Below are 27,863 nucleotides of genomic sequence, written 5' to 3' on the forward strand. Positions count from 1 at the left end.
TGCATCATAAAATTGTTTAAAATGAGCAGGAGCAGAGGGGAAAGGTATAAAACAGCACCAGCTGGGCAGTAAACTTACCCATAGGGTTTTAAAAAGACATTACCTAATGGTTGTCGTTAGAGTAAAAACGATGCCTTCCCCCCTTCCCTGAATTTGCATCAGTTTGCCAATCACACGCGCACACACACACACACACACACACACACACACACAAATCGGAAAGAGATAAAAAAAAAAAATACTACCTGATTGCCTTGAGGGAATCAGAACTTGGATAATGTTTTTCCATAAAATACTTTCTTATACCTTTGAATATTGTCATTTTGTGTCTATTACCAACTTTTTTTTTTTTAACTTGCAAGGCAATCCAAGGTTCTTGAACTATCCACTTCCCCTTACTTGCCATTTCTGAAACAGGCCAAAGTATGCTCCCTCCCTGCGGTCTTTACATCTGCTCTCTGCCTGGATTCTTCTCCCTAGATATTCAAAAGGTTACTGCTCTCCTGCCTCACGAAACCATTTTCATATTCTCTCATTATTTAGAGACCTCCCCGTTTAAAATAAAGGTGCCTCCGGGAATTACGCCAATCCTTATCCCTTTCTGGTGTTTTTTTTCTTTTACACTATTTATTGCCACCTGACATTCTATTTCATGTTTACGTATTGGTTTATTCCCTGTATCGCTAAAATGCAAGCTCGTGGAGATTAGAATCTCTTGTTGGTTTGTTCCCTCCCAGCCATTAGAATAGTGCTTGGCACAAACCTGGGGCTCCAAATGTACCTGATGTAAAGGATCCGTAATTTGTGCAGTGTATCTAAGAAGTAATTGCATAGCACTGATTGACATAGTGTAACATTTCTCAACTTGAAGGCACCATATTCCCCTGCGGGAAGAAATCTGTAATGCGGTTGGAAAGAGCCCCTCTTCCTCTCTTCTGAAAGACCTACAAACATACAACACAGCAGCTGGGTGTTGAAAACCTCAGGCTGGGAGTTCAAGGTTAGAACTGCCCATTCCTTCATTTATATAAAGAAAACTGTTAACCTAAATGCCATCAGGTCACCTCAATGAAGATTACTCAAGAGACAGAGTACCAAACAAAGCACGCCTACTGCCAAACCCCAACGTGAACTTGTTCATTCCCGGCTGTACATTCAAGGAGGAATCTCACGATCTCAAGCTCATTTGCCTACATTTACCAAATGGCACTAACGCACCTTTCCATTTGGCGGAGTTTACTATTACATGAGTCAAGTCGGGGGTGAAAGGGCGGGCCTACGCCAGCCGACTCCATCTTGTTCTGTGTCCTTCACCTAGACCACGCCTCCTCCCCTTGAGTAACCTCCCGCTCGCTCACCCGTTCAAACTTCCTGATCAAAACACACCCGGAGACCTGCGTAACAGGACTCCGACCCTTCCCCAGCCAATCGGCTGAGGCCACAGCTGTTACCTCACCAACTGCCCCTAGGCCCCAATAAAACCTTTGTGCTTTTGAAACTCGCTCTCTCCCCCCCAGGATCTCACCGCTGCGTCGTCGGTGCAGGTAGGGGATTGAGCTCAAGCTAGCTCGAATAAAGGCTCTTTTGCTTTTGCATCGGATTCGGCTCCCTAGTGGTCTTTGGGGATCATGAATTCTGGGCATAACAGGGGGAAGACAAAACATATGCCAAGACAGGAAAACGTACTCCAATTATACATCATTTCCTTTCAAGGGTAAAAATTTTATTTTTGAGGAACTCCATACTGCACATTTTTAGCAAGTCACGTAAGAAAGCAAAAATGTTATCCTCCCCTCATCCTAGAAATAAATAAGGGCATAAAATTTCTTTTTAAATCACGACACTTGGAAGTTTAGCACCAGCATCCAAAATGAACAAAAAAGGGGAAAAAAAAGCATTTACTATATATTTCAGATTTCTTTGGTTGGGGTTCTCCCCATGTGGTATTAATATTTCTTCTTTCAATTTATATTACCAAAACAGTAAAAACCAGGAAAAAAAATATAAACCTAGTGGTTGCTGAAACTGGGGAGGTTGCTCTCTCGTCTTGTGTGCAGGCATTCCCGGATCTCAGCTGGCTAGGAAACTTGGCTGACATTTTCCTTTCATAGTTGTCTGTTTCATAAAGAATAGTAAACGTTCTAATGTCCACATCTTGGTCATGACTCTTCCACGTTATTGCTTGCATGTCTCTTTGGTGTTGGTAAGGTCACAGTCTGCTCTGTGCTTTCTTTTTCTAATGGTCATTAATTTCCTTAGGTCACCTGGAAAAAAAATGAAACCAAACTCAGAGTGACAAAATGACCAAGAGTTTAAGAATAAAAAGGCAAAAAGTATGCTTTTCATGTAATTCAGGAGACAGTATTTCAGAAGGTCTACACATAATCTATTCTCGCATCTACAGATCTATAACCCTACACATTTAATACAACATTTGTGTAAACCAGAACATTCAGTACATAGTAAAAATTTTATAGAATTATATGAAAGCGGGTGTCTGAGGGGCTCAATCGGTTAGGCATCTGACTCTTGACTTCGGCTCAGGTCATGATGTCACAGTTCACGAGACTGAGCCCCGAATCAGGCTAACAGCGCAGAGCCTGCTTGGGATTCTCTCTCTCTCACCCTCTCTCTCCACCCCTCCCCTGCTCATGTGCACTCTCTCTCTCTCCAACATTTCTTTTAAAATTATATAAAAGAAAATTACCATCAGGACGCCTTTTCAAATAAATGATACTACGGCATCCATAATTCTTCATAATTATTTTGGTGGTTGCACAATATCTCCTAACGTGAACAAACCCAACACTGAGCCACTTCCCAACGTTAGACAAATTATAAATAGTACAAATATTTGTTGCCCTGTATTTTGGATTATTCCCTTAGAAGCAATACCCAGAAATAACGTTACTAAGTAGAAGGTTATAGCCAAATGACTGATACATATTTCTAAGTCAGTTCATGCAAGCAAATTTAAATAGGGAGTTTATTTCTATGATACTGTCCACACAACCTAGAGATAAAACTGAATATTCCCAGCACAGCAATGTCAACCTGATGGAAGGCTGTGAGTTTTACAGTCTCTTTTAACTAAAAGCATATTCTTTATTTAATGCAAAGGACAACAACCAACAAATATTCAAAAATTTAAGCCCCAGGAGTTAGTGGGTGAAAAACCCAGAAAGAAAACAACTATGGCTTATAAATTCCTTTAGGAGTGGCTCTACAATTGGGTCAGTCTAGTTCTATTTCTATCTCTATACTGAAAGTTTCCAAGACCTTTACCAAGAAAACAGAAACGCAGGAAACATCAATAAAGACAAGCTAACCTTTATGGGGAGGTTATGCTTCACCACGCCCTGATTAAGCACCTTACACATGTTATCTCACTAAATCTTTGCAACAACACTTGGTGAGTAAGTCTAGTTGGTATCCCTGTTTTACCAGCAGCAGACATTGCTGGGGCAGGGAATAAACAAACTGCTTAGTATCACCCAGCAAATGAGTAGTGGCTCCCGCACTGAGTACATAAACCTCTTGGCTCTCGCTCATTATACTGCACGGCCTCAAAATCAATTATGTTAGTTATCAAAGGGAGAAGGAAGAAAAAAATACTCTAGTTTATTCTGTAGATCAGTCTCCTGTTCAAACTGGCCACTAGGTGTCACAAAAGTAAAACTTTCAAAAGTTAAGAGGTATTAATATTAAAAATTATGTCTATAGAGAAAAAAAATGACCATCAATAACTGTCAAATGCTTATGCCCCCCAAAACCTAGCAAAGTAAGGTCAAATCCCATATTTAACCACTAAAACTGCTCTTTCTCCGGAGTCCTAAAGGAGATGACGGCTGATCCAGATGAACCACAGAACTGGCTCAGACTGAAATCAACAATACTTAAAATATCAGGGGCGCCTGGGTGACTCAGTGGGTTAAGCGTCCGACTCACGTCATTAAGCTCAGGTCATGATCTCATGGCTCGTGAGTTCGAGGCCCGTGCCAGGCTCTGTGCCGACAGCTCAGAGCCTGGAGCCTGCTTTGGATTCTGTGTCTGCCTCTTTCTCTCCCCTTCTCTCGCTCATGCTGATTCTCTCTCTCAAAAATGAATAAACATTAAAAAAAAAAAAAAAAATCAACTCAAGGCCCGGGCTGCCCGAGCTCTTACCTGCTGATGGTGAAGGTGCCTGGGGAGCCTGGTGTTACTCGGCACTGCTCTGCTCGGTGGCTGGAGCGGGGTTCTCAGATGGCGCTTCGCCTGCCTTGGTCTAAGTAAGCCACGAAACAAAACCACAGTCCGGAAATTAATCGACCCGGATGACAATGGAAAGTTCAAGACTAAAAGGTCTCAAAAGTTGGAATCTTCCTGCTTACGAAGAGAAATCACTCTGCAAAAGTAACTATTCTTAAGTGGGAGTCAAAATTTAGTATCAGAGAAGAACGGCCAATAAATGGCAACTAAACACCACCACTCTCCGCAACAAAGTCTCTGATACACAATTGCTTTTAATACTTGCTTAGAGAGAGCATCCTCTCTGTAAATGCTGTCCTACGTTCGGAGAGCCTTCAACATTTTAATTCTGAATCTCCATTAGTATGCATAATCCTTTCAGAGAATGATAACTAGTTGAACTCAAATGTTTGTTTATGTTATGTACAGGGCATTCTTTCTCCATAATATATAGACACATAGATCTTAACTAAAATATTAAAAATATTATATTATCTTTCATATACAGATTATATAATAGAATACCTATAAATGCTATATACATATTACCTTAATATATAAATAGTAGACATTTATATGATTTGTAAATATAAATACATATGTAATATAATGATAACATAAAATGTTATATGATTGCCAGTTGGCAGGTTATCAAACCACACTTAGGATGGAATACTAAATAAAGTTTGACGTGATTAAGGATGATGTGGCAACATCCCCTTCCGGCTGGTTGGATTTACCTCTTTGCCATCTTGTGAAGGAGCATTAGGAGGACGGGGGCGACGCCTGTAGTTGTATGGGCGCCGGTATCCACGGCGAGCAGATGGCTGGTTTGAACCATTGGCCGCTTGTTGGTTCTCTTTATCTTCAGCCTCTCCAACAGCTGGGGCAGGTCGGGGGCGAGGAGGGCCTCTAGAGCAGAGAATGCAAAAGAAAAGAGAACAGTGCAACAGGACAGGGGGCCGCAAGAATAATCTTTACTTTTGAAGTTTAAGAAATCAAGTGATTGGTATCTATTGCTAGAATACACAGGCTTGGGGCGCCTGGGTGGCTCAGTCGGTTAAGCCTCCCTATTTTGGCTCAGGTCATGATCTCACGGTTCGTGGGTTCGAGCCCCATATCAGGTTCTGTGCTGACGGCTCAGAGCCTGGAGCCTGCTTCGGATTCTGTGTCTCCCTCTCTCTCTGCCCCTCCCCCGCTCACACTTTTTCTTTCAAAAATAAACACTAAACAAACAAAAGAAAAAGAATTATACACAGGCTACTGCAGCAAATGGAGCAGAGATTTTGTGGAAAAAAGCCTATTTTTCCACCATTTTCCCTCTTCATCTGAATACCCATTTGTAGTGAATAAACACACTCTGGACACATATCATGGTCCTGCCAGGCACTTGACAGGCACAGATAGTAAAATCATAAAAGAAGAGTGGCTCCTGGTACCTGCCCTCCATGAACTGAGTTTAGTGGAGCCTGGAGGGATTAAACACGGAAGGAACTCTAACATTACTTCGTGCCAGAGTCTGTGCTGGTATGTTTTTGGGTTAAACATTTAATTTCAATGCTAATTCTGTACATTGGATTTCTAGTGAGAAAAATCAAGAGGTGTTGAGAGGTTAAGTATTTGGTTGGACCGTAGAGAAATGCTGCTTTTTACAGGTCGAAAAAAGTCAAATGTAACTTTCCCAAGATCACACAGCCAGGGATTGACCGGGATGGAACCACTGTCTCCTGTTTTTGTTAAGGCATTTCTGTGAAACCTCTTATTTTGGAAGTTCTTAGTATTTAATCATTAAGAGTCATTATGTCTACAACTGGAATGAATCCTGTGAGGAAAAGGACACAGACTGGCATAAATCCTTTCCCAAAATAATATATTCTCCTTTCAATAAACCCATGTTGCCAAACCTCCAGGTGGTATAAATATCGATCAGGAGTGAAGGTCTACTTTCTTCACTTACATCAAGGACCAGGAAAAGGAATAGGAAGGCTTATGATACAAAGAGCTTTAAAAGGTTCTGAGGGAGTCGAGCTCAATTCAGTTTTCACAAGGCATGAAGCACAAAAACCTACTCCTTCACTAATATGAATACCATTGGTGGTGTAGTAACAGTATCTAATATTTACTGAGGGCTTACTATATATATCCCAGGTACCGTTAGCTTAGATTCGTTAGTATTTTTAAAAACTGTAAAATATTCCTTAATGTCCATTTTTATAGACCTGGTAAGTAAGTCTTAAGAGTCCAGGAACCTCCCAAAGGAGACACAGCTACTAACTTCAAGGTGGGAACGGACACACAATTTGATCTGTAGCCTGACTTAACCCCCAGACTGCCTTGGTGATGGGACTATTCAGTACCCCACATGCTGGCTGGCACTCACTTCCTCCTTTCTCTGGCATGGCCACTGAACAATGACCCATCAATTAATTTTCTGTTTGTTTCATTCAATAGAACAAAAAAATTAATATTCATCTATATACCATATCACAGCTAACCCATACAAACCAATGGTTTTGCACAAGAATACCAAAATATTTTGTTAAATAGGGGGGACATGTCCCATGGCCGTTGGAAAACACACTGCAGAGTCCCTCTAATCCTTAGACCTCCAGTCGAAGCAGCCACTTCTTCCAATGGATCTTCCAATAATAGATCCGTACAATAGGCCCCCAACAGTCTCATCCATTATGCTGTCTCTCTCAAGTCCTTCAACTGGCTGTTAGGGAGCAATGTCACATACCTCCGGTACCTTGGGCGGTAAGTTGGGTTTCGATGAACCGGTCCCTGAAGTTGTGTTCCCTCTGGGACTCCCTCCTTCATCTCTCCAATTTCACCAGCCTACAAGAAGGCAGTCAGAGCCAAAAGTCAATGTCATACGACCAGACAGAAGAGACACAGAGCACACAGTTGCATTCAGATTTTTTTTTTTAATGTTTCCTTATTTTTGAGAAAGACAGAGCGTGAGTGGGGGAGGGGCAGAGGATGAGGGAGGCACAGAATCCGAAGCAGGCTCCAGGCTCTGAGCTGTCAGCGCAGAGCCCGACGCAGGGCTCGAACCCACGAACCACGAGACCATGACCTGAGCCGAAGTCGGACACTTAGACGACTGAACCACCCAGGTGCCCCATCAGATTTTTTTTTTTTAAGTAAAAAGTAAAATGCTTCATAATAAAGCTGAGAACCCTCAACTTTAACAGTGAACTGTTCAATGATTTAGATCTTTGTGAATGACAGGAAAGAAAAACTTACTTCTACTACAACAGTCTTTTGTGTGTCACAGAGCTCTTAGTCTTATTTGATAATACTAATTTAAACACTTTGAAATGTTTCATTCATCTCTTACCATGAAAAAAAAGAAAAAAGGACCCATTATTATAAAAGAAAAGAGAATGAGGGGCCCCTGGGTGGCTCAGTCAGTTAAGCGTCTTGACTTCGGCTCAGGTCATGATCTCGCGGTTTGTGGGTTCGAGCCCCACATCAGGCTCTGTGCTGACGTCTCAGAGCCTGGAGCTGCTTTGGATTCTGTGTCTCGCTCTCTCTCTCTGCCCCTCCCCTGCTCATGCTCTGTCTCTCTGTCTCAAAAATAAATACAACATTAAAAAAGGGGGGGGGGGCGGCGCCTGGGTGGCTCAGTCGGCTCGGCGTCCGACCTCGGCTCAGGTCATGATCTCATGGTTCGTGGGTTCGAGCCCTGCATCGCGCTCTGCGATGACAGCTCAGAGCCTGGAGCCTGCTTCGGATTCTGTGTCTCCCTCTCTCTCTGACCCTCCCCCGTTCATGCTCTGTCTCTGTCTCAAAAATAAACGTTAAAAAAAAAATTTTTTTTAAATAAAAAAAAAAGAAAGAAAGAAAGAGAATGATATGCTACATTTGAGCAATGAGAATCTCTTCCCCCTTTCAAACTCAGATCCACTAATTCTATGAACAGAGTATCCCTTCAACCATTAATGGTTTCTACATATAAACGTTTTCCCACACCTCTTAACACCTTCGCTTCTGACTGCTTCCTTCCATCTCTTTGCATTTAATTATAATCTTTTAAAAAATAAAATCATACTTCCTTGATGATAAACTTATTTCAAACTGGGGGTACAAAATTTATTTACTGTGGAACTTCCAAAGGAAAAGACAACTAAAAACAAACAAGAAAACCCACCAAACATCTCCAAAATTCTTTGTAACACAGCCACATCTTAACCTTTTTTTCTCAACACTAACATCTTTTACTTCTCCATGTTACACTAGGAAAAGAAAAGCCAACGGCAAAGGATTTCCACATTCTTTCACTCTCAAATCTACCCACCTACGTGTTTGCTGTCATTTTCTTCACTCTCCTAACCCTGGGTAAGTGGTCTATGCTCATATCCAAAGCCAACCCCTCTCTCACCTCCTAGAACACTTAAACTCTCTATCCCTCCTCCCCTTCACTGTATACTTTTCCCCCCTTCTCTACTCCATCATTTCCATCCAGGTGCATAAACATGCTGAAAGGGCACCCATCTTTTGCAATTCTTACAATATAATCACAAACTTACAAAACAGTTGGAAGTACAAGATCTAATCCTCAGGCCCGGTTCAAGTATCACCAGTTGTCCCAGTAATGTCCCTGATGGCCAAGACCCATTCAGAACCATGCCTTGAATTTAGCTCTTTGCCTGAAACAGTTCTTCGACATTTCCTTGGCTTTTGTGACCTTGACGCTGTTAAAAATTAGAGGCCAGTTATTTTATACGCTATCCTTCAGTTTGGGGGTTGTTTGGTGTTTCCTCATGATTTAGCTCCTGTGTATCTGGCAGGGAAGCCATAAAAGTCACACCGCACCCTTCGCATCGCATCCCGTTGGGCGGCAGATGGTTTCAATTTGTGCCGTTACTGACAACGTTCAAGTTCAGAAGTAGTTAAGGTAGTATCTGGCAAGCCTACTCTGCTGTACGTTTACTCTTCTCCTCTTTGTAATTAGTGAGGATTTGGAGCAGTACGTTCAAAGTGTGTAAATGTTTCATTCCTCATCAAGTTCTCAATATATCCATTTATGTATTTATATCTGCATAGACTCATGGTTTTCTATTTTATTCAATGAGTTATAATCTTGTTACTATCATTACTGGCCAATGGGAACCCTTTCAAACTGGCTCCTGTCCCTCTGACATGTCTCCAACATTCTTTGAGTACTTTCTTGCATTTTGGCACAACAAGATGTTCCGGGCTCATATTGTACTTTCTCTGGCCCAGCTCTGAAATCAGCCACTTCTCCAAGAGAGCTTCTTTTTATTGGAGAATGGTATTTAGAAACAAAACACTGGAGGACAGGTATGCTCAATGTTATTAAGGAATCACTGATTTCAGGCCATTTCTGGAGACAGAAATAAGGAACACACATATACAAATACGTATATGCACACACACAGCATGAGTTCCACATATATAAACGTGGGTATATGTGTGTGCACATAGAGCATACTTGATCTGTCCACCTATAACGGCTTTCACAAAGTTGTTGGTGAAGAGAGGGCTTGGGAGGCCAGGAGAAAACTCACTACATCTCAAAATCAAACAAAAACAAAAACCCTGCTCTGACCCCATAGCCTCCTCCCAGCTACTGCCCCATTTGAGTTCCTTTACAGACAGACGAAAGGAAAACCACCACCACTAACTAACCACCAAAGAAACCTCCTCAAAGGAGAATACGAGACCTCTTCTCCCTCTCTTGAACTCATGCTAATCAGACTTTTGCCCTTACCGGACCACTAACTCCCAAGTTACCAACAACAGGAATCCACTCGCAGTCTAACTCCCTCATTTCCTCCTCAGTATTTGACACGGCATCTCCTTCTGGAAATATGTTCTCCCTATCTGCTCCATCTCATCATCCCAGACTCTTCATCTTCCTCATCTTGGAGGAAGCTGGTGTGCCCAGGACTCAGTCCTAGGATCAGTGTTCCACCTACACCCACTTTGGAGTTCATCCCATCCTGCGCCAGACCTTTCAAACTCACACCTGGTCTCGTCTGCCCTCCTCAGGCTCTCTTCGGCCTCTGTCCCTGCCCTTCCCTCGGCCATTCGTGGCTTCTCCCAGGACCTAAAAGACTCGCTCCCTCGCTTCACGTAGGTCTCTTCTCAAACATGAGCCCAAAGACTTTGTAGCCACCTTATCTAAAATTACACCTTCCTAACCCGAGCCGCATATTCCCTCTTGGCTGTGTTTTATTTTTCTGCCTACTTACTTCACATCTCCACTTGGAGGTAAAATTTAACGTGGGGGGGGGGGAGGACAGGGGTCGCGGTGGGGGGGCAGAGGGGGAGGGAAGATCTCCAGATGGTTTTCACCTTTCCCCTAAACCCAATCTTTATTGTTTTCCCGTATTTGCTTAAATCAAAAACCACAGGGGTATCTTTTACACCTCACACCACACATTCACTCCATCATCAGATGCCGTCACGTCTAGGTTTAAAATATTGCCAGAATGTGACCACTGAGCACACCCCCACTGCTAGTACCCTCATCCACGGCAGGACCATCTCCGCACAGGGGATTATAGCAGCCGGTCTCTCCCACGTCCACTGCTGCCTCCTGTGGTCTAGCTTCCATAAATAGTCCGATGGGCTCCTAAATATGTCTTCCCTGTTGAGATCCCTTCACTGGCTTCTCATCACATTTGGAGTAGGTCAGCAGTCCTTATCAGTCTACCAGACATGCTCTATCTGCTCTAAGACATCGCCCTAATCTCATGTCCTACCCCCCTGGGCCTCGCCCACACTGTCACCACAGGAGCCTCCCTTTAGTTCTCTGAACAGGCCAAGCTGCTGCTTCCTCAGGAACCTTGATCCACAAAAAGCAGACAGGAAAAGCAATTAGCATGTGTGAAGGGCTAGAGTTTACTAGAACTGTGGAACGGGAAGAGCATTAGCAGAGGCTGAGTTTGAATCCAGTTCTACAACTTTCTGCCGCAGGACCTTAGGTACAAGTTGCCCATTTTTTAGAATAGGCAAATCTCTTCATTTGTGACAACACCAACAAAAATATGGAAACCACTGCCAATTTCATAAAGCTACAGGGAAGACTGAACGAGAACGGATTTCAAACGTCTGCCACTTCGTCAGTGCCAAATAATTCATGCTCCCTTTTCTCTATCATACAGTTCTTTTCTCAGAGACGGCAAAATGTTGCTATTAGTTCAGTAATCGATTCGACTTAATTTCCAAGCGGAAATTAAATTCAAATTAAGCTAGATAGGTATTATCTTTGAAAAACCAGAAGTCGTGTGGTCACTGATGTATCATGCTATATCATGTCCTTTGTACAGAAGGGAAATTCTATTGGTCTGTATATAATCATTTTTTTCCCCTGTTGTGTCAGTTTCGGTTTTTATACAGTAAAAAATGTTTCCAAAGACTTTTCTATTTGACCTCAATATTTAACATCCTAGAGATCTCACTATACTTTTAAACCATTAGCCTAGCTATTATGGAAGAGAGTTTTAGGGATTTTCATTTGATGCTCTTGATTGCCTTAAGCAGACTTCTTTAGTGTCTGAACATCCAAGCATGGGATGTATTAGAAAGATTCTAAAAATACTGAAGGAATCTAAGGACAGCTTTTATTTCATATATGGAATGGGTAAGATAGTCAGCTCAAGTTAAAACAACTCCATGTGATTATCAGAATAAGCACATGTTTTTCAAAACTAGTTTTCAACCAGCTTCTGTAAACGATGTTCTACATAGCACTGAAGAATCCCTTTGCTCTGAACCTTCAATTCCTAAGGTAAAATATACTTTATTTTAAACCACATAGAAAAGAATCGTGTTCTCAAAAAAAGATACGTGTGGATGTGCAAAATACTAAGAAAGATTATTTCAGGAAAGTACTACTAATGCCCTAAAAATAAATGTGTATTACAATCTCCCTGACTCTTCCTGTTCTCATTTCCTAGAAGCCCAGAGTGCTGCCCTAAAGAAACCTACTATGCCCCATGTACCCAGTCTCTCCATATATGCAAGTCTACTCGTTATTTTTAGCACATTCGTCAGGGACAGCTGTTAAAGAGTAGAAGAGAAATAACAAGAAGCAATGTAGAAAGAACATAGTCATGCATGATGGGATAAGAGATGGGTAGCAAAGAACAGACTGAACATAATGTTCAGTCAAAACACTTCGTGGAAAAACAGAAAACAAAAACCAAGGACACTAAGAGGAAAAAGTTATAGCTAGTGGTAACAAAAAATCATGTCCTATGCCAAGTTTTCCAAGTTTCTTGGGGAACTGCAGAGTTGTTACAACGTTTATCGATTATAGGTCAGGTTCACAATAGCTCTGTCAGTATTTTTCAGCAAAAAAAGGAGAGTAATAACTCATCAACAATCCCCATCTACAACAGCTTTTCTTACTAACACTATCTCATGCAAATTAAAAACTCTATAGATTTCCTCTATCCTAAGACACCAAGCTAAATATCTTCGCCTTTGATTTAATCACCACGACCCCATGGAAGAGGCATGTTATTATGCCCGTTCAATGGATGAGAATTAACTCAGTTTTTGCAAAAGCTCACAGACTCAAGTTGGCAGAGACAAGATTCAAATCCAAGTCTGCTGACTTCAGAGTTCAAAGTCTTAAAACGCATAACCACCTGTCTCTCTACTTTAAACTGTCCCGTGTTCCCCAGGGTGCCCAATTACGGGCATGGCTCCTGTGGTAATGCTTTTGAAAATGTCACTAGAATGGCTGCTCCGAAAGAGCAGACTAAAGGCCTCGCCTCACAGCTTTTGGAGCATCAGGAAGCCACAAGCAAGGTCTGATTTCCGGCGGCTGGTGTTGGAGGAGGAGGAGGAGGAAGAGGAAGGACGGAGGGGTGAGGACGGCTGAAGAAAAGTCCCAGGTGCAATTTTACCTGCATTCTGTTGGGATGGGGAAAGACCCGTGAGCGACGGTCAAAGGTCTGTCCCACGTGGTAAGGCGGGAACCGCCTCCGGTACTGAGGGCGATACTGGGGGCGGCGCAGCTGACTCCGGGCCCCAGAGAACTGCCCGTCAGTGGCAGGGGGGTCAAATCCTTCACTGCTGCCGCTCCCTTCCTCCTCCTCCTCCCCAGCGTACTAGCAAGCAAAGAAACAGAGATTCAGAAGAAGTTTCAGCAAGGACAGAACCAAAGAATACTGCTCAGGATGAATATCACCAAAGGAAAAACAAAATCTCCCCCAAAGGGAATAATTCCCTCTATTATACGGACAAAATGCATTTAACCCAGGTTATCGTGTGATTACCTGGGATAAACTACATTAAGATTAAAGTAGATCTGGGCAGATAAAATATTAAGAAGCAGAAAAGCAAAAGCAATCAATCTATAATGAATTGACGAGTCATCTCATTAGAATTGGTGAATAACGGTGGGGCTGGGGAGGGTGTCTGGGTGGCTCGGTTGAGCGCCCTGCTCCTGACTTTGGCTCAGGTCATGATCCCAGAGTCCTGAGATTGAGCCCCACGTAAGTCTCTGTGCTGAGTGTGGAGCCTGCCTCACGTTCTCCCTCCCTTCCTCCCTCCCCCTCTGGTCTCTCTCTCCCTCTGTTCCTCTCCCCCACGCATGCTCTCACTCTCTCTCTCTCAAAAAAAGAATTGGTGAATCATCAGTTGAACAACCAAAGAAAACATGTACAAGGTTGTTAACAGTTTAATAGCCCCAGCTAATGTGTGTCTCCCAACATCTGCCATCCAATGGGGCAGAGTCAGGGCAAAGCAAGAAAAAAAACATTGTGTGGTGTTAACAGTTTTGTCCTAAGAGTCCTACCTTCCTAGAGCCGTTCTCAAAGTGTGGCTGGGGTCTCCAAAAACCTTTCAGAGGCGGAGGGCAGGTACCCAGTTCAAACGATTCTCATAATGGTGCAAGGATACTATTTGCCCTTTCCACTCTTATTCTCTCATGGGTATATGGAGGCTCCAAACAGCCACAGGGACACAGAGCCTCTTAGCTGACTGAATGCAGAAGGAGATACGAAAGCCCAGCTGGCTTCTATTAAACCAAGTAGAGACCTGCAAAAATATGAAGCAACACCACTCTTCTCACTCAATTTAAAAACCTAGCTTTCAGGGGCGCCTAGGTGGCTCCGTCGGTTAAGTGTCTGACTTGAGCGCAGGTCATGATCTCACGGTCCGTGGGTTTGAGCCCTGCATTGGGCTGTGCTGCTTCAGATCCTCTGTCCCTCTCTCTGCCCCTCCCCTGCTCTCTTTCTCTCAGAAATGAACATTAAAAATATCAAAAAATAAATAAAAATAAAAGCCTAGTCTTCATTAAAAATGTTATTTATATTTATGTGTAATGAGCTTATTTACAACCAATTAAATATCTCTTAAATGTCTGCTCTAATTGCTAACAGATATAAACACAATAAAACCTCTGGGATCATCGATAATAATTAAATATACAAATGGGTCCAAAAACCAGTAAGTTTGAGAACCACTGACTTACAGCATGATTTTCTTTATAGGCTTTGGAATAAAGTTTTAATGGCACTTTTATAGTAGTAAGTAATAGATACAGGCAGTTTCTAAATATAGGCCTTATTAACAAAGGAAACTACCGACCCCACATTTTTTCCTACATTTAAGCTACTATATATCACATACTAATATTTTATATAAAAACATAAATAGCCAAACGTCCCTCAAAGAATTTATTTCAAATTTTACACTAAAGGATATAGATATGCGAATACAAAAGGCAATCAAGGGAAGTAATTATAGTTTTCAAAAATGAATAAATTAAAAACTAATAAAATAATGACCCATTTCTTTTGGGGGTGAGGGTATTTAAGATTTAGAACACTCCAGAATCAGCCACACGGGCAACTAAATTCCCCAAAGGTGAAAGTTTCAGCTATCGCCTCCAGTAATTTCAGAAAAATCCAGCCATTGTATACTTCATAAAACCTGTACCAGCTACAATCTACAACTACGTAACACATATTAGCATAAAAAAGTAAAAAAGAAACATTAGCATAGAAATCATACACCAAAATAGTAAGTGTGAGACTGCATTATTCTTCTTTTTAGGCTATTCTATACCTTTTTGAGTTTTAAACAGCCAAATCTTTCATTAATTATCTTTCCAAATAGGAATAATGGCACCACCCTTGCCAAACATGCTCTTGAGAGATAGTCAATAAGCTGTCAGGATGTCAGGACATCCCAATTAAAAAAAAAAACAAAAACAAAAACAAAAACAAAAACAAAAACAAAAACAAAAACAACCACCTTCATTTACACGTACTTTCAGAATTTTGAAAGTTTTCTTTCTAAGTAGCTTTCACACGCAGGACTTTGCAATTTCCAGCTGAGGAGGACCACTTTTACTTCTGAATTCACGTAATAATCAAAATCCAGTTGCCCCTTGAACAACGAGAAGGTTAGGGGCACCAACGCTGTCAAAAACCCATGTGTTCGAACTCCCCCAAAACCTAACAACTAAAAGCCTGCTGTTTCCTGGAAGCCTACTGACAACATACAGTCAATTAACACCTATTTTGTATGTTACGTGTATGATACACTGTATTCTTACAGCAAATTAAGCCACAGAAAAGACAATGTTATTCAGAAAATCATAAGGAAAATACATTTATATTCATGTACTGTATTTACCAAAAAACACCTGCTGTCAGTGGACCCACACAATTCAAACACGTGTTATTCAAGGGTCGACTGCCATCACAACCAGAGTTCTGTGAATGTGATGAACTTGGAAAAGTTAACATGCTATATAATAAATGCTACAGTAGCTCATTCCTACTCGCCACCTCCAGCACAGGTTTTTATTAACAATCAAACAGGAGGGGCGCCTGGGTGGCTCAGTCGGTTAAGCGTCCGACTTCAGCTCAGGTCATGATCTCGCAGTCTGTGGGTTCGAGCCCCGCGTCGGGCTCTGTGCCGACAGCCTGGAGCCTGGAGCCTGTTTCGGATTCTGTGTCTCCCTCTTTCTCTGACCCTCCCTGTTCATGCTCTCTGTCTCTGTCTCAAAAATAAATAAATGTTAAAAAAAAACAAAGAACAAAAAACAATCAAACAGGATAAGGGGGGCACCTGGATGGCTCGTCGGTTAAGCGTCCAACTCCGTTCAGGTCATGATCCCAGGGTTGTGGGATCCAGCCCCACCTTGGACTCCCCACGTTGGACTCTTCACTGACTGTGGAGCCTGCTTAAAATTCTCTCTCCCTCTTCCCCGTCCCCACGCATGTGTGTGTGCTCTCTCAAAAATAAATAAACTTTAAAAAAAAAATCAGTAAGATAAGCAAAACATGGGTATGAAAAATACAAAATTAGATGAGGGGATGGGAAGAAGGGTGAAATAGGTGATGAGGATGAAGGAGGGCACTTGTCACAATGAGCACACGGTGATGTATGCATCTGTTGGATTACTAGATGATATACCTGAAACATGTTAATGTAACACCTATGTTAACTAACGGGAATCAAAATAGAAACTTAGAATAAAAATAAACTAGCAATAAAAGAAAAAAAGAAAAATACAGAAAGAAAAATAAGAGGTCATCAGGTAGCTGATAAAAAACCAATCTGGAGGGCGGGGGGGTGGGGGGGGGCGCGCCTGGGTGGCTCAGTGGGTTAAACATCCGACTCTTGATTTCAGCTCACATCATGATCTCACAATTCATGAGATCAAACCCCGTGTCAGGTTCTTCCCTGACAGGATGGAGCCTGCTTGGGATTTCTGTCTCCCTCTCTCTCTGCCCCTCCCCGACTCATTTGCATGTGTGCGCACTCTCTCTCTCAAAAGTAAATAAACAAACATTAAAAAAAATCAACTTAGGCAGGGTGTGAAGATGACAGAATGAAGAGGGAAAGCATTAAGGTAAGTGGAAAGATATAAATCTATCAAAGCATAATAATAAATCATTCTCATTTTGCAGACTTTCTTTTCTGGTGACATTTTTCAAAAGGTTTCCTCGGATGATACGCAAAGTCATAGTCTAGGGCTCACAAAGCATCTCAAGTCTTATTCTGTAAGTGCCAATCCCAAGTACTAATTCTAGAAACCTCAAAAAATGACTCAAATTTAAGAGGCTCCTCATGACTACAAATGAATGGGATTCTTTTTGGGTGCCTTGAGCGTGCTTCAAACTGAGCCTTCTAAGTAAGCTCCAGACAGACCCGGTTGTAAACCCTTTCGCCTGGATTGTTACCAATCTAGAGAACTAAACATATGGAGTATCACTTACTGCTTCTTTACTTTAAAATAATGGGAAAATGCTACACTGAATAAACCAGCTACTTAATCGAGGTAAATTAATACTTCTGCGGTCAGTGCTGGGTTTTTTTGCCTATTCCTGAGCTATCCCCCATTCTCCTTGCCAACCAAACACTTCTTTTCTTAGAGGTCAACAGTGCTCATGCCAAGAGATGAACCGCTTTGGGCCAATCATGGAAATCCCGTTCCCCTTTGCCAGTGAATGTCACATGACCAGGTTCTGGCCAGATAAAAGAGCCAAATAAAGAGAAAGCCCTTTTGACAACCCTGGCACAGCCTATCTTAATTAAGCCCTCCCTCTTAAAAGATAGTTGTCTGTTACTTGCAGCCAAATACATACAAACGGATACAACTTCTGAATGGCAAGTTTCCAAAGAGACCCGCGGCTGTGGATGAATTCTGGGTACTACAAATTTCCCTTCCCAAACCAAATCATTCTGTGCCTCCGGGAGGAGATACATTTATCTGCTGCAGGTATGTATACTTCGTTTTACACGTGAAAACTCTTTCGGGCACTGAGACAACATACATTACGGGGAGGCCCACGGCGTCTGCCATAGTAGCCACGTCGGTAACGGCGCCGATCAGCAGCGTAACGGCTCCCTTCCACGGGAACGCCATCCGGTCCAGTCACATTGGCTGCTTCTGCACCCTGAGAAAGAAGACAAACACAGACGGCCTCAAAATCAAAAGAAGCTAACTCAACTAACCCCTTTCACCCATGCCCCCCATAAAAAACCAGCCTGGGACAGTGAGAATGTTAAAGCTGGCAGAACGTACCCACAATTCCTACCATGATCTCAAATACACACCCAAGTCTTAATAAGATCAGCAAGGTGCTTGGTGTCCTGATTATAAATGTAGTTTCTTTGCTCACACAACCTAAACTCTCCCTTCTTGTTTGGTTATGCTAACTTCAAAAACGGTATGTACCTCTTTAAAGAACACACACCGGTAAATGTAATGCGATTGTGAAAGAAGTAATGCTAGACCAGGAAGAATATTTCTCCATGGGAAAAAAATTAGATGTTATCATCCTAGAACAACGCTGAAACCTAGATTATTCTAAGAGGCACTAAGAGAACAGCTCTTCATGGGCTCGAGTGGCTCTGTCCAGCACTGAGCTATTGAGAGGGAAACTTCTCCCATCTCGGCAGCAACAGAAGAGTCCTGGATTGAGTAAGACATCGTTTCCACCAATGTGGTGCCGCTTTAGACCGTCTTAGTATCCTTCAAACACACTCAGCGTTCTTAATCTCTTACGGACAAAGAGATAAAATAATGCTTCAAAAACATAAAAAAAAAATCAGACAAGAGAGATTCAAAAGAATATATTTCACATTCAACATCTATTTGTAAAACCTCAAGTTCTGAAAACATATGAAGGTGAAATTAACCTGGCAATACAAAATTTTAAGAGTTGGATGGGATAACAGAGATCATTACAGGTCAGCATTTGCTGGTGGAGGATTTGAAACTCCAGGTTTGCAACACAGCTGAGGGATCACATTAGTAAAGAAATCATTTAAGTTTCTGTATTAAATAAATGTGCAGCCTGGGTGGTTCAGTCGGTTAAGCATCTGACTCTTGATTTTGGCTCAGGTCATGATCTCTTTCTGCACTTTCATCGTGGAGCCTGCTTGGGATATTCCCTCCGTCTCTCCCCCCACCCCCCACCCCACCCCACTCGTGCTCTTTCAAAATAAATAGATAAACTTAAAAAAAAGATATCTTTTTCCCCAAAGCAACTTTTATCTGTTTGTAATACTATAAGTGTTATGGGGCACCTGGCTGGCTCAGTCTGTGGAGCATTTGACTCTTGATCTCAAGGTCATGAGTTGGAGCCCCATGATGGGTGCAGGGATTAAAAAAATACTATAAAATTTTAATCTACACTGGAATATACATTTGGTACCGAAATAAAATACGTCCTTTAACTTTTGAAAAATTAGCTTCTCCCTCTATAACTAAATAGGGCTCTTCATCATTTATTAAGTGAGAAATTACAACCTCCTTTTATAATCAATCAAAGAACATTTATAGCGGTATTCAGTAATCAAAAATTTTCTACTTAAAAGTCACTTCTGTCAAAAATCCAAAATAAGGTTAATTCATAAGGGGCTGAGAGACCACTCACTATGCAAGAAAACCGTATGCTAGCACACTTCGATACCCAGCCACGATAGTCTCACCTTCTCCCCCTCAACCACATCAAACTCTACAGTTTCTCCATCTCCTACACTGCGCAGGTACTTCCGTGGGTTGTTCTTCTTGATGGCAGTCTGTCAAGAGAACAGAAAATTCTAAATGAAGAGTATGTCAATATTGGCCACAGATTTCATCTCGCAAGTTTACTGCATACAAGTTTATTGCTTTTTGAAATTACTCTCCCACTCACCTGGATCTTCAAAACAGTAATAAAAAACGAAACAAAACAGAACAAAAACACGGTAAAACTATGTTCCGCGTTTTCTTAATTTGTGGTATCCTTTGAAATTCATCTTGGTAGGTGGATTCAACGGGATGTGCAGTTAGTACCCACCTCCGTTACAGCCTGATCATGAAATTGGAAATATTAGTTCCCTCAAGCTATTAGGCATCTAAGATTTAGACTGTACCTCTATGGGTGAGGGGAAAGGGGGGATGCCTTCATGAAGTCCTGCTTAACACACATGTATTTTTTATTTTATTTATTTTTCTTTTTAGGTGGAGAAACTATCTACAGACAAGAGAATCTCAAAAAGAATTTTAAAAGGAGCGAAGGAGAGGAGGGATGATGAAGACTAGAGAAAAGGAATTTTAAAATGCCAGGGGGGATAAATACACCTGATGGAACACACAAAATTACCTCAGGAACGAAACATTACTGATAATCATAATCTGGCCTCTTCTCCCCCTTCTTCCATTTTATGGAGAAGGAAAACAATGAAGCTGGTAAGGGATTTTGCTGAAGACATAAAGATACAGCCTGCGGGGGGGGGGGGGGGGGGGGGTAGGCAGGGTGGGTAGGGGGAATCCATATCCCTGCACTGTATCCATATGATATTTATCCAATACTTTCCCCATCACACCATTTGTATCTCACTCATCCCTACACATTCTGTGATAATACATTAAAAGTTTAATGGAGATGCTCTGCTGCATGAAACACCTGCACCTCAGTATCTGCGTATGAAAAGGCCTCCCCTTTTCGGTCAGTGTTGGGGAGAATAATTCCTGCAAAGAATTTCCATTTCTTTAGCTGGTATCTCTAAATAGTTAAAGGGGCTCTGAGTTTCTATGGAACTAGGTCAACCTTATTTTATAAAGCGATTAGGCATGTGTAATCCAGCCCTTCCCTTACTCTGAGTGGGAGGGAGGAGGGAAAAAAAAGGAGCCAATGCCACAGAGACCTCACCCACGGAGGAAGAAAGGCGGCTCAGGGCAGGATATCGGTGTGCAGTTAGCACATTCAGCCATTCCAAAAACAGCCCCTCCCTGCCGGCTCGTTCCCTTTTTCCTGTTCAACGGGGCAGGCCTCAACACATGGAGGTGACTCACCACGCAACCTCATGGGGGCTGGAATCAGGTCATAGACTCGCAGGCTAATGATGCTGGCCACCAGGACACAAACTTGTGAGGTCCCTATAATGTAGCTGTCAAACACAGACTGCTTAACCCCAAAGGTCTACCTATTAACCTCTAGGTATGAGAAGCAACACTTTCTTTCAGTCTGTTTTAACTTTAAAGGTCACTGGGTCTCAACAACAACAACAAAAAATCTCAAATTATCTAGGCACAACCGAAATACATCCAGTCAAGCAGAAACGTAAACAGCAGAAACCACAATAGAGAGCTTAATCTTAGATATTACTCTCCCCAGTCACCACTCCCACCCCAATTCGCCCACAACCCAAAACAGAAGGAAACAAAACCAAAGAAAACCAGATGCTGCTTCACAGAACCCTGCAGGTAGGTACTGGTCTTAGTACCTGACTCTGTATTTTCCTGTTACACACTAAGCTCCCCACAGACTTGAGACAATTGGCTGGAAATTAAATAAATATACAAAAAGAACAACGAGGGCAGACATCTCTTCTTTTAACCTGTATTGTAAAACAAGTCCAGGCTGCATAATGAAATAAAGAGCATCCTAGGCCAGGAATGTAAAGAAAGACAAAGACATCAATAGCCAAGAAGCCCATGGTTCCCATATTTTACCCATCTCCTATATCTCCGAATCCAAAGGGATGTGGACCTTTTGACCCAGACATGTGCTAACCATGCCTCATTTTTACAGGAGTGAGGATTATCCTGGGCATTGGGGAGTTTTCTCATGTCCTGGCTACACACACCCTAACCATCTGCCTTGCTGCGCTATTTACTTCAAGTCAGAGCCACTCGGGGAGAAGAGCTTTAACCAACACCCACCCAGGCAAAAGCCACATCAGTTCCAGCCAAACACGGAAGGGGAACCACAAAATCAGGAAAACAAGATGGTAACACGGGTACAGAGTTCTGCTAAGGAGTCAAAGGCTTTAAAAATTAGCAACTGGTCTGAGTATTACTTCGTTCGACTGCAAAAATAAAAGGCTAAAATGATGGGACAGAAGAGTTTATCTGCCGATCTTAAAATGTGCAAGTGTGCTCTCTTGCCAGAATAAAACCGTGCAAAACGTTTAGAGTGGAATGATGGTTTACAGGACTTCATCTTGGAAAAGGGACACGAGCAGATCACAGACACCCATCTCTTCACACAGCAAACGTAGCATTTATTATCCCTCTTACCTGATGTACAAATACATCTTCTTTGGTGTCATTTCTGTTAGAAGACAAAAAGTTCACAAATGAAAGTACTAGATATGGGGAAAAACTTAAAAGAACAGATGTTTTATGAGTTTAGATCCCAAGACCTCAAAAAAGGCAACATACATCTTTGTTTCTCCTCAACTTAACTCAGAAGCCCAGAATCGGTCCCTGGTAAAAACTTCCAAACCTGCAAGATCCCCGTCATACTCCTCCATATTACCACAGTGCTTAGATCCAAGTGTACGGAATCTACAGAAACATCCCTTCCCTCTCATCGCCTCCTAAATCACGTGGAATGTAATCAGAGCCCGAGATTTCCTTCCCAGTAAAAAGCAAAGCAAGACAGTAAAAGGACAGGGCACAGCTGTGAACTAGGCTCTCCTTACACTGAAACCTAAAACAGCACCCTCCCCACCACCCTGCCCTAACTCACCCCACCCCCCCACCAAATCAGATAAGGAAGAAATTAAGGAATCTTTAAAGGGGGGGGGGGAGGGGCAAAGCGAATGACTGTATCACGTAAAAACATCACCAGACTGCCAACAGTCCACAGCTGCGTTCTCCTTCTATAAGGTTAGAAGCTACCGTCGTTTAAAGAAAACACTATATTTTCTACGCAGGACTTGGGCCAGACCTGGGTTACAGATCTAGCTCAATTACTCACTAGTTGTGTGACCCTGGGGAAGTTGCTTAACCAGTCTAAGACTCCATTTCTCCATCTGTGAAATTACAGATAGGGTCTCAATTGTCCTAAGGCCCTTCCCATGTCTCTTTTATCTCCCTCACCTTCAATTTTCTTTTAATGACTGGATGTTTAAAAACATGTCATTTATCCATACTCTGGAAGTGTATTTTAATTAATATTTAATAACCACTAGCTTAGAAAGGAGAATGGTCACAGTGCTTACAAATCTTAAAACTTACTCCAGCCATCAACTGAAAACAAAATGAACAAAAAAACTTACATAAGCCATTTAAAAAGTCTGGTCAAGGATCTATAAACTGCTGGTGCCACAAAACAAGCATGAATTTAAAACACATACGGAGATACAAGCACGTACCGATTTATGAATCCATATCCATTTCTGACGTTGAACCATTTAACAGTGCCAAGGACTTTGGTGGCTAAAATAAGATTAAGCAGATAAATTAGTATCTGACCTACAAAGAGATAAAGCTCATATCGCTAAGGTCTTGATAGCATTATATAAAGCCTAAACATACCCGAGGAAACCATTAAAGGCTTAATTCTAAAATATATTAGGAAAAGAAAATGGAGCAAGGGAAGACACCATAGGAAAATGCTTTCCAGAAGCCTACAGCTTTCTTCCTCGTTAAATGTTTCAGTACCGTCATAAGGAGTGGTCGGAAAGTCTATACATTTCTGCAATAACTCAAATTGAAAGACATCACGGAAAAAACAAACAACGTTCTTTACGATTAAAGTTTTCGCATGGAAAAGTTTTGCCGGTGCCAAAGAAGGGTCTAATGAAATGAGAATGTAGACAGACGAACAAGGTCAAGTACCAATGACCCTAACACATCACTTTTGCACTCTGAGATTAGGCAAACTTTAGTAAGTGAAATAGTAGCTCCCTGTTACTAGCTAATCTACAAAGACGTAAAGTAGCTTGTCCAGCCGCCAGATGGGGGCCTATCAGAGGAGTCAAGAGTAATAATAGAACTGATGCTGTCTCAACCCGTTCTGTACTCACCACCCCAAGACAGGAGGTAACAGGCCTTTCCAAACCATAGTGATGAATTTGGGCTTCTGTTTCATTGTTTACCCTGCTCCCTGCAGTTGGGGAGAGTCAAGCTCATCCTTTTTTGGGTGTTTTGGGTTTTGTTTTTGTTTTTACAAAATCTCCCTCTTTAACTTGAATGTCTCTACTTTCCATCGCTGAGTAGGGCCCTTTCTGTACCATGCCAGACTTCAACAGAATTGAAGAGAAGGTATCTAAATGAACAGGATGGTCCTAGAACTTGTACTTTGTACATTCATATTTATGTCAGCCGTCGAGTATGATTTGAGAAGACTCCTTTGAATCACTTGTGAATGTCAAATTCAGAACCTCTAGGAAATGCCTATGTCTAAATTCAGGAAATGCATAAAGCGATTATCAAGACTCAATGAAACAGGAAATCTGACAATACAGTACCTAACAACAACAACAACAAAAAAAACGCTTAGAAGAGAATGAAAGCAACAGCATTAACTGTTACTAGGGCTGCTTCTCTATGACATACAAACTTTATAACTTCCAAGGATAAACAATGAGGATTCAGTTTTCAAATTTAAGACTAAACTAGTAATTAGGACTCGTTTTGTTGTGGACAGAGCCAGTTCTGAGTTTCGCTATATTGATATGCTTAAGGAAGTATTTTAGCTCTCTTTATAAAAAGAAAAAAAAAAAGTTAAGAAAAAAAACCCAGCTCTATCTATGCCTCCAAAGTCATTCAGAGCCCATCACTGACTGAGCAATCTCCAGCTCTAATTCCAAGTGAGGAAGATCTTTCCAACGAAGAGACTGAACCTTTGGAATGTTTGGTTTTAAACCATTTAATTAGAAATTAGAAGGTCAAGGAAGAAAGAAAAAAAAATTATGTTTTAGATCTAAATGTACACAGAGGAGCCCATTTTTGATAAACCATAGGCTTTTATGTCACACTTTTAAGTTATTTCAAGTGATAGAGTTTTTGTGCCTCCTGTCATTTGCCCCAAAATTAATGACCTAGGACACTATAAAGACAGGAACTCTTAAAGGAATAATCTTGATTAGAAAGGCAATACTAACAGAACAGCAAAAAAAAGATGAAAAATGGTTTTCAAGTCTAACTTCAAACCAGGCTGAAGGCTATTTTGACTCCTCAGTGTAGGTTTTTAAATTTTCCTAAATCCACCAACACTCCCAACAATTTCACAGGGTCAAACACATTCATGCACACTTCTTGCTTTAAAACCATACCCTCACGTCACATACACAAGGAGGAAGGGGGGACAGAGGAAGACCATATGGCTTCCATAATGTTTATTAGAAGGAAAGTTTTCTTTCACCCGGGGAAACCACTTTCTCCGGCCTATGGCTATCCACTGAGGCTAAGGGCTGTTTGTAGGAACTCAAATGAAGACTCCAAAACCAGAATTCCATTTCAGTCAGCACTGTGCCTGGCACATTTTAGGCACCCCTGTGTTTGCCTGGCAGAGGGAAGGAGATGGCAGGACACTCTGGGCAGGGACAGCCAGTGTTGAAATGTCATGTAGAAGGCCATCCTTCATTTTAAGAGTTGGGAGTTACAGCAGAAAGATACAAGACCTCCAGACTCATCACCTGGGATGCGGGAGAGGCTTAATAGCAGTTGGTGGTTAAGAGAATTAATTTCTCTGTTCCTTTCATCTTTCAAGATGCCTGCTTTAGTTTAAAATCCAGCAGTTCAGTTGAGATCCAGAAGGGTACAAGGATCAAGGGAAAACCTGCAAAAGTTCCTGTCCACAAAATAAGTTACCGTTAAGAGTATATCTTAACTCTGCTTTGGAAAGCGGGAGGCTGTCTCACTCTGCACAGAAGTGCTCCCAGAAACATTTGTTGGAAACAATAATCAGAATACTGACTAGACTGAAGTACCCCTTTAGTCCAGCAAAATAAGAGCAAGTTGTGTTTTTTTGTTTTTTTTTAATTACTATTATTTATTTTTTCTGAGAGAGAGAGAGCTGGCGCGCGCAGGGGAGGGGCTGAGAGGGAGAGAGAAAGAATCCCAAGCAGGTTCCAGGCTGTCAGTGCATAGGAGGGCAAGTTTCTCTCTTAACCTACACAGGTTAGTTTTAGCATGCCGCTCCCCAGCAACTGAGAAAAAGCCCCGGGAAAAAAAAAAAACAAGCAAACCGGCCTCTCAAGGTAGGGAACATGGAACTGTTGTATTACACGCTGTTCACATTATTTGCTTTCCTTCCCACGAAATTGGGCAGGCAAAGCTCAGATCAAACCCGCCCCGCCCCAAACACTGGAAATGTCTCCGAAGCATCCGACACCATCTCTTAACTTTCCTGTTTAAAAGAGCGACTGACATAGACACGCACCCTTTGGAGGGTTTCTTCACCACCCACCTGCTTCATAAACCCGCTTAAGGCCTCACAGGGCGTTCCAGAAAGGCTGAAAACGCTGAAGCAAGACGACGAAGCCAACAAGGACCACAGAAAACCATTCGAAGGCTCTGCCCGCACAAACCTGAACGAGACCTCTTCCCACCTGCTCTGCTAAGTTACAAGTCCCAAGATAAGGGTGTTCTGAACAAACGTCATACCCGCGCTATCGACCAAGTTTTTTCAGCTGCTGCACCGAGCGCGTTCCCACAGTCCGGGAAGGAGAATACGCGTGAGCGATTGGTGAGCGCAGCAGTGGGCACGGGGAGGGAGGAGGACGTGGGACCGAGACCCAAGTTTCCCGGAGAGGATTGCAACACCCCTTCGCCGGCATGTGGCCGACAGAAGCATGGCGTCTTTCCCGTGCCCATGTGGGAAGGGCGTCAGGGACAGACACCTGAGCCTTCTCAGCAAGAAGCCTTTCCACCTTGCCCTGCCCGTCCCCCGGCCCCCACTTCCCCCGCTTCCCCCCCCGGGGGAAATCCTCCCCTCACCCCCGATCCCCAGCGAGGGCTCCACGGCGCCCGTCCCACGTGTCTGTCCCTCCCCTCCATCCACGGCCATCCCTGCCCTGCGTCCTCGTTCCCAGACCGCCGCTCCTTTCCTCTTTGGACCGAGGTAGCCCCCCCACTACGGGAAGGTGCCACAGTGCCTGCGCCTAAGGTGACAAAAGTCAAGACCCCAGCTCGCCGGCCCGGGACCGGGAGAGGCGCGCACCGGGCGGGGAGGAGCGCAGGGCGGCGCGCGCGCACCCGGGAGCCCCACAGGGCGGGCGGGCTGCGGCCCCGGGCGCTGGGGACCCCCTGCTGTCACTCCGGCGCCCCCGGTGGGAAACTCGGCGGGCGCTGCCCGCACGTGCCCGGCCGCCCGCCCCACTCGGAGCGGTCCCCACCCTCCGGGGCCTGACTCACCGAGAACTTTTTTCTCCGCGTCTTCACTGCCGGCGGGGGCTGAAGAGGCGGGGGCCGCGGTGCCCGTGGCTGCGGGGGCCGCGTCCCCACCGGGGTTTCCTGCGACGAGGGCGGCGGGCGCCGGGGCCGCGGCCTGGGGCGCGCCGCTGCCCACCGGGCTCTTGGGCGCGGGGTCCTGGGGGGCCGCGGCGGCCGCCTCCGCCGGAGCCTGCGGGAGAGTGGTGCTGGTGGAGGTGGTGGTGGTGGCCTCGCCCGCCTCGCTCATGCCGCCTCCTCTGCTCTCACTCGGGCACCTCGGTGGCGGTTGGTCGGCGGTTGGCGCGGCTGGAGGTCGCGGCGGCCGGGGCTCGCTCTCTGGGAGGCCGGTGGCGGCTCTCGCGGCGCAGGCGGCGGCGGCCGAGGTGGGGTCTCGCGGCGGAGGCGGCTCGAGCTCTCGGGCTGCGCGCTCGCTCTTGGGCTCCTCGCTCGATCTTACTGCCCCAAAAATGGCCCCGCACAAGTTTTTCTAGGCGGCGCACCGGCCGGGGAGGGAAGAGGGTGGGGAAAG

At 43.4% G+C, this 27,863-nt stretch overlaps 1 protein-coding gene across 2 annotated transcripts; it reads right to left on the minus strand.

The window, feature by feature from the left end:
- Positions 1-1,691: 1,691 nt before the first annotated feature.
- YBX3 (Y-box binding protein 3) lies at positions 1,692-27,809 on the minus strand. 2 transcript variants are annotated; one of them, XM_027035571.2, is made up of 10 exons: positions 27,317-27,809; positions 23,329-23,392; positions 22,247-22,280; positions 19,672-19,761; positions 18,009-18,131; positions 13,119-13,322; positions 6,968-7,065; positions 4,968-5,139; positions 4,165-4,264; positions 1,692-2,264 (listed from the first exon to the last, which is right to left on the minus strand). In XM_027035571.2, exons 1-9 carry the CDS (start codon positions 27,579-27,581, stop codon positions 4,199-4,201), a joined length of 1,116 nt encoding a protein of 371 aa, XP_026891372.1. In that variant the 5' UTR covers positions 27,582-27,809; the 3' UTR covers positions 1,692-2,264; positions 4,165-4,198. The 2 variants fall into 2 exon arrangements, with proteins under 2 accessions (XP_026891372.1, XP_026891373.1); XM_027035572.2 differs by lacking the exon at positions 13,119-13,322 and having other exon boundaries at positions 27,317-27,806.
- Between the last annotated feature and the right edge of the window lie 54 nt (positions 27,810-27,863).

The sequence above is a fragment of the Acinonyx jubatus genome, chromosome B4 (genome assembly GCF_027475565.1).
Source record: "Acinonyx jubatus isolate Ajub_Pintada_27869175 chromosome B4, VMU_Ajub_asm_v1.0, whole genome shotgun sequence".
Taxonomy (NCBI): Eukaryota; Metazoa; Chordata; class Mammalia; order Carnivora; family Felidae; genus Acinonyx; species Acinonyx jubatus.

Bases quoted from the DNA above. Each gene is read 5' to 3' on its own strand.
- YBX3 (XM_027035571.2), bottom strand. From the start codon at position 27,581: ATGAGCGAGGCGGGCGAGGCCACCACCACCACCTCCACCAGCACCACT. The intron at 22,281-23,328 runs GTACGTGCTTGT...GTCTTCTAACAG, and splicing joins GGATATGGATTCATAAATCG to AAATGACACCAAAGAAGATG. The intron at 4,265-4,967 runs GTAAATCCAACC...TGGCTTACTTAG, and splicing joins CTTCACAAGATGGCAAAGAG to ACCAAGGCAGGCGAAGCGCC.